Source organism: Dermacentor silvarum, chromosome 3, assembly GCF_013339745.2.
Source record: "Dermacentor silvarum isolate Dsil-2018 chromosome 3, BIME_Dsil_1.4, whole genome shotgun sequence".
NCBI lineage: Eukaryota > Metazoa > Arthropoda > Arachnida > Ixodida > Ixodidae > Dermacentor > Dermacentor silvarum.
The window spans coordinates 41,560,531-41,571,962 of NC_051156.1; the positions used below are offsets into that span (position 1 = coordinate 41,560,531).

At 47.7% G+C, this 11,432-nt stretch overlaps 1 protein-coding gene across 1 annotated transcript in view; it reads left to right on the forward strand.

The window, feature by feature from the left end:
• Positions 1-8,807, forward strand: part of LOC125943756 (uncharacterized) — a 46,919-nt gene extending 38,112 nt beyond the window's left edge. The window contains exon 5 of the mRNA XM_049663262.1: positions 8,557-8,807. Within this exon, the coding sequence (XP_049519219.1) occupies positions 8,557-8,684 (128 nt within the window). The 3' untranslated portion in view covers positions 8,685-8,807. The remainder of the gene's footprint in view (positions 1-8,556) is intronic.
• Positions 8,808-11,432: the final 2,625 nt, after the last annotated feature.

The window sequence follows — 11,432 nt, forward strand, 5'->3', positions numbered from 1 at the left end:
GGCGAGGCGAAAGTGAGCTAGTTCCTTGTTAGGAAGCCGCTGTCTCAGAGAATGAAAAGGGAGGGGCGCTAACCAGTTGCCCGATTCATTCTTGTAGGACTCAGTGTCTGTGATTTTAAAAACTGCCTGTCCTCCACGGTTAGAGAAAGTTGGTTCTTCCTTAGTCACCAAGAATAAGGCGTCTGCGACATCATCCAGCGGTCTTGTATGGCTGAGCGAAGAACAAGCTGGCAAGACCGCGTGCATTATTTAGCGGAAATTGTTTTTGAACAAGGAAGTGGCAGGGGCAAGCAAGGTTTTAGGGGGGAAGGGCTACTATTTTCAAGTACACTGGTTTGAACTTTCGACTCAGTCCAACGTGCGCTGGCGATGAACGCAAAGATCGCCTATTATTACCCAGCAAGGTCGAAATTTTAGAGCGAAGGGTGCGTCAGCCGGTCTATTCCGTTGCTGGCGACTTTATGGACTCTCAAATTGTTTCTGCAGAGCAGAAGAAGAATTTAAGTGTTTGGGTCAAGGCTTGGGATCTATTGATCAGATCCAATGTCGGCCTTGAGGTGAGTGTGATGCCCATGCCGCCTCGGGGGTTAGGAATCTTATCCCCTGTTGTCCGTCAGCTTATTGCACTTCTCCCCGCCACTTCTTGCCACTCCCAGTCCACTTGAACTTCTCCTCGCCATGGATGCCTTCAACTAAGAACCCAGAAGCTCTTCTCGCCGAAGTCTCCTCAAACCTTCCGAGCACGTCTTTAATGTGTAGGCAGCACACTGACCATTTATCCCGACAACATCAAGAATTAGGTTCTTGCGAGTGGCCTGTGGCTCTGGTCGACGAGGACAGCATACATTCTGACCTTCTATTGAGGCTGACTTGCGTGGGCTCACGGCCTACCACGAGATCATCGTGCAGGACCTGCCAGCATAGCCACTTCCACACACCTCTGTACACTGTTGAGGAGACCTCAGGCAGTTGCGGCTCACTGTTCAGCTTGTCCCTTTTATCGCTATGCTCGGAGTCGAGCGACACAGCATTAGGACTCGTATGCTGGAGTTCTGTAGCAGGTTTGTCACTGCCACAGTCTACACACGTGACAACATCCTTACAGTCCTTCGCGAAATGGTCTGTAGTCATGCGGCATCTGAAGCCTAAGCTATAGTGCTTCAGAAGAGAATTACGGTCATCGAGTGACTGTCCCTAAATAGCTCGACACTTCTGCAAAGGGTGCGACTTTCTTGTGCAAACGGACAATCTTTGGTCGAGTTCGACACTTCTTGCTGTGCTGTGGAAGGTGGCGTTGTGGAAGGTGGTGACTGACCTGAGCCTTTCGGCGTAGCTTCATGATTCGACTCCCAGCCATTTCACTAGAAGATCAAGTTCTTCATTGCTGTTTAAATCCAGATTTCGCACCATTCTATGAAATGTTGCCCTCCACGACCTGTAATTCTCAGGGCGATCATCAACTTCGTGAGCACCAAGCTAACAAGGTCTACGACGTTGCTAAATATTTTGCCATGCTGTTCCAGTTCGATGAGGGGCACAGGTTCCAGCTGTCGACGGATGGAAAGCCGTTGTGAAAAGAAGTCTCATATCGCCTTTCTGCGTTGCCTCAAACACGAGCGCTGGAATGTTCGGTGGCTACGTCGAGGCGCTCCCCGCCGCGCTACTCTAAGGGTTGCGCGGTCAATCCGGATTGGCGGCGGTGTCAGGCGGAACGCGCCGTCTGGCATGCGTCGAGCACGGCCATCGCGTACCTCTCCAGCGGTCGGGAAATCTAGGCGTTCCTGCTGCTCCGCGTGTTGCGGGTGCGAGACGGTTTGCAGTGACCTTGGTTAAGCTCGAAGTTGAGCGTGCGTTAGGGCGCGTTCCTCGCGTACCTCAGAAGTGGTTGGGAAAACCAGATGCTCCCCGCCTTGCTGCCCCGGAAGTTCTGTGTGCGACCCGGTTTGAACTGGAATTTGCTTAAGCACAAAGTTAAGGGTGCGTTGGGCGCGATCATCGGGCCCTTGCAAAGCGGCCCTACAGATGTGACGCTCTTTGCATTCTTGTGCCTATTGTTACTATTGCTCCAGAACGTCAGCTTGCGCTTCCGCGGCGGCTGCTTCTCCCTCCGAGCGCAACACCTCTATTTGGTATTTGGCGCAACACCTCGACGCGTACAAAGTCAAACCAATTTTCGCTCATACTGAAAAATACCGGAACTCACCACTAGAACTATCAAAAGTCAATGGAATTCATTGCCATCTATATTTGCCACTATCAATATTCCTTAATCTTTTCAGTCGGCGCTCCAATCCTTTCTTGAACGTCAAAGCATTTTGCAATAGTTTTATTTTGTATACAGTAACAGTTGGCGTTTCATTGGAAACTGACACAAATCACAAAAGTTATCCACCTGATGCTCACATTGTTAAGTGCTGCCATGATTGTACCTAAAAAGCATTTCTTTTTTTACACCGAACTGACTGTCTATTATACATTGTTTTATATTTTATATGTTTACATTGTGTTACACTTGTCATTTGTCTGTGTTGGTATTACACCTTGTTGCTTTTTGTTTTTGTTCAACCATGCTATATTTGGACTGGCATTCTTGTGTCTACTGAATTGCCATTTTTCACCGGCAGTGCGACTACTTTGTGATTCCCGTTTCAACACCCACCTCCCCCCGCCATATATGTTATCCCCTTCTGGGCCTTTACGGTATACAAATAAATAAATAACTTTCAGCGTCCAGTTTTGCCCTTTCTAATTTCACTGCCGCTTCCTTTTTCGTGAACGCCGCGCGTGTGGCCTCAGCCCTTGCTTTGGCGGTTAGCGTGCTCGCTGTAGTCGCATTTGAGCGTCCGGAACGCGCAGACGGCGTCGAATGTCCTGAACATGAGCTCGTCGGTTGACTCTCTTCTGCTGCGTGTTCGAAGAGAGAGCGATCTGGGCTCACCTGAGCCCAGCTGAACCCGGCTTAAGGTCTGATGGCTCCATTTTGATGACGACTGCGATGCGAGGCCGCTGGCGCCTTGATAGAGACGTAGGGCAGCGGCGAGGCTTAGCGGCGTTTTATTCGTCTGGGAGCTGTCGATTTGGCGATCGTCGCTTTTTAAGGGCGAAGCTCCTTACGGCGTGGGTCTGTCCTTCCTTCGATGTAGTATGTAGCCACTTGTAGTTTTATGAAGTGTTTGCTAGATGGCGTAAGTCCGTAGCTCTGGTTGGCATGGAGACCGCTATGTATGTATGTATACGCATATATACATATACGTATATGTATAGTATAATCGGAAGCCGACTTCCGCTTGCGTTTCCATTTCCGGTTCCGCTTCCGGTTCCGGAAGCCAGCTTCCGGCTTCCGGAGAAACGCTTCCGGCGTTTTTTCTCTCTCGTCCGTAGCTAGGGGCGCTGCGGTGCACAAGGGCATTCGTTCCCGACGCGCGCTCTCTTTCTCTCGTTCCCGACGCGCACTCTCTTTCTCTCTCGTCCGTAGCTAGGGGCGCTGCGGTGCACAAGGGCATTCGTTCCCGACGCGCGCTCTCTTTCTCGTCTTTAGCTAGGGGCGCTGCATTGCACAAGGGCGTTCGTTCCCGACGCGCGCTCTCTTTATCTCTCGTCCGTAGCTGTGGTTTACCCGAATGATCCCCCGGTGCTTCGCCCACTCATCATCATTCACTTCGTGGATATGCTGTGATTTATTTACTGTTCTGATTCCGTGGGGCGGGTTGATGTAGCGGCCACTCCTCGGACGGATGAGAGACGGTGGCAACACTATAAAAACTTCCGGTTTAATGTATGTCAACCATCGCAAAAACGTGGTGCTGCCACAATGATGCAACACCGGCGGTAAAGACAGCGAAAAAGAGAGCGAGAGAAGAGAACGCGGAATACTGGCCATACAAGGTTGCTTGGCAATATGAGCGAAACCAAAACTTGTAACAGAAACCGCAAATGCGGCGGCTTAAACACATGGTTCCGGAACACATGTTGTGCGGGTAGGTTGCTAAACTTCATGTGCTCGAGGCCGCATTTTTGTAAGTAATGTTTGTGGCCTTTAACTAATGCTTGAATGGGGCAAACCGGTCGTCTTCAGAGAGTTTACATCGCAATGCTAGTGATACCTGGAAACCTTTTATTAACAGTGAAGCTGCTTAAGCCAGCCGTAAAACGTGCGCGTTTCTTGAAAAGCCTGCCGCGCCGTAGCCATGGCGACCAGCGACGCCGCAGCTGCGTGCCACTGCGTTGCCTTGCAACCACCTCGCGGAGTGTCGCGCGCTGTGCTCGGGATAGAGAATGAGAAAATGAGAACGAGAGAGAGTGCGCGCGTCATGCACTATGCTCGGGAGAGAGAAAGAGAAAATGAGAGAGAAGCAAATTGTAGCAGCACCGACAAGGCAACGCGCAGAGGTGCTGCCGACGTCAACTGCGCTTGTCCGTTTCCCCGCATTAGCGCCGAACGCTCGTGGTGTCCGTGACTGCTTTTTGGTGTCCCCAAACATTTAACAATTTAAAATGAAATGGGGAAGCCCGCACCACCAGATAGGTACAACAGGCGTGAGTGCCGATAGTAAAATAAGTGAAAAAGGCAGCTCGGCCGAGCTCCCACAAGCTGCGCGTTACGTCATCCCGGCGTTTCGTCTGCTGCGCGCCGCCCGTACACTGCGGATAGCTTTCGCCCCACATCCCCTACGCGTGCCCGGACTGCAAATGCTTCGCCAGGCGTTCTCCGATGCCATGGACCACGAGGAAATGCTTATACACTTCGTATAACTTGTCATCACATGGCATTACTTTGTATAACTTAACATAACTTCGTATAGCCATGACGAGCTAGGAACCGATCAGCTCCGCTATCTTTAGCCTTGCGCCACTAGTGCAAGCTAACCCGATTTTTTTATTTCCCCTAGTATTCCGGCTCTCTAGAAAAGCTGCGGTAGCATTTAAAGTGTTTTAGAGGGGGTTCAAGTAATGTGAAAACTTGTCTATAACATCATGAGTGATTGAAAACGTGATTTTCAGTGCAAACAGTGTCATTTCCAGTGCATTTCTACTAATACTGAGACGTTTATAGCTTGTAATGCGTTGCTATCCGTATTTTTCGCCGGCTAAAACTCCTACAATGGCTACATCTTTCTTACAGTCCAGTAATCTCGCCTCACACATCTATGAGTATATTGTTCTTATGTGAGAAAGTTACCGGGCCCGATAACGTCTCCATAGATACGAGAGGCTGCAGGTATTGCTCTGCCTCTCGAAATCTCTGAAAGCTTTCACATCTACAGGCGGATCGTAGCAGTTTTTCGATTTTTTTTTTTTTTTTGAGGCAATAGGAAACAACAGTTTCGGTGATGAGAAAGGAGACTATGCTGGCACCACGGTGTAAGAATAAGGAAGAGAGGTGGTGACACAGTCCCCACAACGCGGGCGAAAGCGCCGCCCGCTCGCGTCCAGATTATGTTCGGCTCGGTTACAGCTCGGCTGGCGCCGTCGTAGAGGGCGCTTGCAGAATGCGGTGCCAGCCTCGGCGGAAAGGCGCGTGTTGCCGCTGCTTAGTCTTCCTGCTTCCATGTGCGGCCGCGCTGTTTTGAAGCCACGCTTTTTGTTCGCGTGCGTTTCATGAGCTTCTGCTTGGGTATTGTCGCCACGGGCCCACGACAAAGGCGGCAGCGGCCTTCTGAGGGGCGTTTGAAATGGCTAGAAAGCGCTTCGTTCCGAACTGCAATTCTGGATACCGAACTTGTGCGGAGCGTGTGCCTTTATTCAAAGCACAGTCCGACAACGGTCGTCTAGAGCAGTGGCGCCGTGCCATTCTGAGGGCAGACCGAACTCTAATGCCTACCGACCATGTCTGCGCCAACCATTTTTCAGAGGATACAAAATCGACGGCATATCACGCGGATCTCGATAAAGTAGTTCCCACCTTATTTCCGAACTGTCCAAAGAACCTCACATGGTCAAATAAACCTCGAAAGCCGCTGCGGACGAGAGAGCCCCCTGGCTGCCATAGCAGTTTGTGCAAAGTTTGCTGCATGTACAAGATATATACTGGGTGGCTTAACTATCATGCACCAAGATTTAAAAATATGCACGTCACGGAGCTGGACAGAACCAAGGTAATGTTGTCTGCCGTCTCTTGGAGATACTCAGATAGATACTCAGATTATTGAAATTATACAGTGAAGAGGCTCCGATCATCGAGGACGAATTTCCTTGTGAAAAACGCCCTAGAACTGTCTTGCGCAGGGAAGTGCATGACAGCTATGCATGAACCAGCAGCTGCAAGCGTACACTTCCGATCGCGTTGCGGTAGGCTTTGTAGAGTGTCGGCTCACTGTAAGAGCGTTTCATGCAAAATAACTCGAGCGAGGATTGCATACTGTATAAATTGTTTTCTAGGTTGAAAAAACGATACCTTATAACGACGGTTCAGGGTTTCAGCGAATACAATTAACGATCGAGGGAAGAAGCTATAAACGCCTTCGGAATTCCTGTAAGTGATCATCATGTTCAATTTGTGCACATTCCATGCGCAAATAGAGGCAGTTCCTTCGTAAGCAAAGTGACGTTGATTTCCTCGGTGCCACTTATGGTGTCTGAGGCGCCGAAATTGAATGCGCGTCCACGTTAGCAACACGGCAACTCGCCGCACGCCGTTAGCAGTTCGCGACACGCCAGCCGACGGCGGTCTTGCTGAAAAACGCTAAGATCTCCCTGTCACGCAGATGATCTCTTTGCTAGATCTCCCTGCGGCAAAGCGGCGTGGTCATTCAGCGACAGAGGAGTGGTCGCGGTTGCGCTCTGGCGTTGCCGACAGCCCCGCCGCCGCTGATCGCTCGCCACCGACATCGTCGCTAGGCCTTTTACTGTTCACTTCGAATCAGTATCTGATGGCCCTTTAGAAAGAACCACCAACGCTCCCAAGCAGCAATATTTTGTTACCGTTGTTGCCGCTTTACCCTCTCCGCACAATAATTTCACGCGAAGAAAAATGCTGATATGTGCAATGCGAGCACGAGCACGGCCGAGTCGGTTCGCATGCAGTGCACCGTCGGTATAATCATGCACTGCAGCTCAACTTGACTTGTATCGGAACTCTCATTTAAACGTTTGATCATGAACATAGTTTTTAAAATAAAATGAACAATATATATGCTTCACTTTACTCTAGCGGACATCATTTTACCTGGAATAGAAGCTGCAGAACCATCGCCCGTAGCGGCGTCGCGCCGTTGGAGCTTCGATGCGCTGTTCTGCATTAAACACGAAGTCTTCAGCGTATATGTTCGCTGTGAGAGAGTGTCCTTAGCATTATCCTTTTCTACCTTTTCATTTTGTCGCAACGCACTGCTGGAACCCAGTTGGAATTTACACGTGGTCTGGCACTAATATTACTGTTTGTGTCCCAAAAAATGCCGGTTGTATATACGCGATCTTGTACTAAGAACATATATAAACTCTTGCACTAGAAGCATTGTCATTTTCGCTTTCAATAAAATTAAATGCGCACGGATCTTATGCCGGAGAAGCTGTAGAAATAGTTGAATATTAAACGACGTACGATCGCGCCTGCCGGAATCCAACGTCGCCGTCGCTCATAATCGTAGTTTTCACGAAAAATAATAGAATGATAGGGCTATATTACGGCTTTTCTAGTTGGGGCAATTAACCATGCAGGGATAATGACGGCCTTCAAACTTTTTTTTCCCACGGGTTTTGCACGTCGCCAACCGTATGCCGCTGCTGGGGATTTGCTTGTGTTTGTATGACTGAAAAATGCGCGCGATGTCCACAAGGGGCGCTGTGTGTCAGCTTGAAACTCCAGCGCTGCTTCCCCATACCTGGCGAGCTATCGCGGCAGGAGTTGATACCTTTCACCCGCTCTGCTCCATCGAGGTGCACTCGTGAGGTGGCACCGCAGCCACTGACGCTTTAGGGGCCATTTCGCTGATGCAGACTTCAAACTGCGGCCTTCTTGTCCAATGGGCCATTTGACGCTCTCACATAATTAATTAAATAAATATTTAATAATGATTATGCGTTAGAAATAAACTTGTATAGAAAGTATGCCTCGAAATAAACTTGTACAACTAATTCAATTTGGGAGTGCTCGCTTGCAATAACTTGTTTGAATCGATCAAATTGAAAGGACGGCGTCATCCTTTCTCCAAATTGCAGTAATGTATTTTAGGCAAGTACTGGTTATCGGCAGTAATGGGGTCATTCGAGTGAGCGCTTGTACGCAGTAACAATGCCTAGAATATAAGAAATATTCGAAGTTTGACAGGTTGCATAACGAGCAAAGCAAAACCACAGTCCTAAAGAAAGATGTGGCTTCCAGTGCCAAAGGAAGGTGTACGCAGCTGAGGGGCTAGGGTATTTTTAACACGCTTTAATGACCGATCCGAGTGCGTCGTTAAGCTGCTATGGGTGATGAGACACGCGTGAATGAGCACAGACGGAATGAGCCCCTTTTCTTGTAACACCATGTCTTCTCGCTGCAACATCTGTGTCATCATCGCTCACAATATCATTTTGTGTTCGTCTAAATACATTACTGCCACAATTTTTATGCAGGCAAAGGATGCAGCTTGTGGGTGACTGGTGCTGAACTTGGCCAGCCCCATACATGTTGCGAGTACATCTTCGAGCTATTGTGTGGTTTCCACCCTACCTACAAGATCTACGATGACAGCTGCCAATAAAGAATGCTCGCGGCGATTTAAAATGCAATGTCCAAGCAGTCCGTACAGATGGTTAACCAACTAAGCTGAAACGTGCGATCCCGGTGTTTGTCACTGGGTTATTCCCGACGGTTCATTAAAGAATTTCTCCATTATTGGTTACGTCTTTGTGTTGTTAATGAGGTTACACATACGTTCGGCTGCGACGGAGAGAACGGTATCATTGACGACGAACGTGGGAGCAGTGGCAATAGCGCGTTCTCAATGTTCCACCGTGAAGCGCCAACGAGCCAGCTGGAACTTTGGAACACAACACGACAATACTTGTGGACATGAAAACACATTCTTTTCGATGATTCTGAAAGCTTCTATAGCAACCAACTAAAAAAGAAACAACCAGCGAGACTTCTTCCTTTTGAGAGCAAATAGCATGTAATGGTGATTGCACAGGAGAACCAACTTTGCATCTAATGAATGTGTGTACAGAAATTACTTACAGCTCCTTAAAATTCTTACAATTATAATTCCTTATTCAACTAACACGAATCACAAGGTAATGTGATTATCACAGTAGAAAATCCGGGGCAAAATAGCAATTCACATATTGAACGGTTGCCGCGTTCATTACACAATAAAGCGAAATGAATGCAGGAATGTAAGTTTTGAACTATTGCATGTGTGCCAGCTAAAATGTTTTTAAAAGAACAATTGATTTTATTCCATGAAATACACGCTTATAAGTTTATTCAAAGGAGTGATAAATTAAAGTTTATTGAAAAGAGCGAAAAATTATACCTTTCTCTTGACTGAGCATTTTGGATGCGCACAGTATTTCAGTTTACCTTCTGTATTCTTCATTGTGGGGACAGCAAACTTATTGAAAGAGGAGTATTGCACAGTATAATAATTTACGCGATGTGTTCGAGGCACGTGCTTTCTTGCAGCTTCGTGGTTTTAATGTTTCATCACAATTGCAATTGTATCGTTGCAATTTTTTACTCTCTGTGAAATGTGAAATATGCCTCATTAATGTAAACGATTGAATAACCAGTACTTGGTGCAGAAGATTTCTGTTCGTTTCTTGTACTCGCGTTATTGTCTGTACGTGCGTCATACAGCCTCAAACTTAGATCGTTCTTTTGCGCGTAAAACCTCGCGATACATTCATCCATTCACCAAATGTCTCCGCGCAACCGAAGCCTGTTAATTAACGGCGTCATATGAACGGGCATCGGTGTATATTACGATGAAGACGTCGTCAGCGAAACGCCAATGAAAAAGATAGAGAAGAAAGGCGTTGTCCACAAGATCACCGTTTTTGCCAGCCTAAAATCTGACTAGAGGCTTACCAAGCAGCACAGGACGTTCTTTAATACGCCACCACCCTATGTGCCCAGGGCGCTTTACGCGTTGCTCCTGTCAATATATAACATTATGCTTCGAGTCTCTGCGGCGAAAAATTTTGACAACGATCGATGGTTACTCGTCTTATCTAATAGTTCGTACAAGAAAGGGTCCCATCCTTGTCAATCGCGTTACTGTGTAAATTATTATAAAAGCACAGAACTATTCGTGCAGGATTTCAAACATGATCAGCCATGCGAGGTATGTCTTTGGCAGAGCGTATTCAAATATTTATCATGTTTGACAGAGGCATGTCGTAGTCACAAATTGCCACAGTTACGGAGCATGCGTGTTCATGAATTGGCAGGATTTTCAAGCGAAGCTTCGATTGGCTCACAAATTTCGGTGGCGTTCTAGGCATGCAAAAAGTCACATGTGGGGCATACTAGCATTGGATATGCGGGTATGAGCCAGGGACAAGAAAGAAAGAAAGAAAGAAGGAATGAAGGAAGGAAGGAAGGAAAAAAGGAAAGAAGAAATTAAAGAAAGAAAAATAGAAAGAAAGAAAGAAGGAGCAGTTGCAGGGAAAGCTGCGCCAGCGCCGGATCAAGTGACGCGCGCGACCAATAAGGGTCGTTTGGCGTGTCGCTGGGACGGAAAAGGAAGCAAAAGGGGCTCCAACACCAACTATTCATCATTGAATTGACTTGTACGGCGCTATAAACAACATGGACAGCGCTGATACTGAAGTGAATATGTTTTACATTGAATGTAAACGCGAACGTGAGTACGAATGTGCAACAGAAACCGTTATAACGCCGATGGGCTTCTCTGTTGTCCGTGTCGTTCCTTGCGCTGTACAAGGCAAACCAAACATGAGTCAAGAACAACTAACCCGGCTTCCAGTTCTTTTAACAACTGTATCAGAGATAAAGTATCGTTTCTTTTATTTTTTTAAGAACCTTTCGGCTTTGAACCAAATGCCGCATTCACATGGCAAAGTATGGACTTACGTTTGTCTAACATCGAAAGGGGGCGTGTTTTCCATGAATAGAGAAAATTAAACTGCACTCGAGCAGACAAGTATCATCCTTCTTTCAATTATGACAACACTCAGACGATGCTTCAAAGAAAATTGATCAAAACAGTCAGACTCTCCGCCGTATAATTTCGCCGCTGGTTATTACGTACAGCCGTCAGCACGCTTAACACGAACGCTCCGCAGCGTGGCCTGGACCAGCTTAGACAGATGCCAGCGCCGCGAAGTGTCGTGCTCTGTTATTTCACGATAGCTGGAGCGCAGATCGATTCGACTGCTCGTGGTGTGTTTCGCTTGTGCCTCACCGGCGGGGAGATTGCGCTCACTTGACATGTCCGTTTTGCCACGTTTCGCTCGTGGCTGCTGCAAGGTAAAGAAATACACCT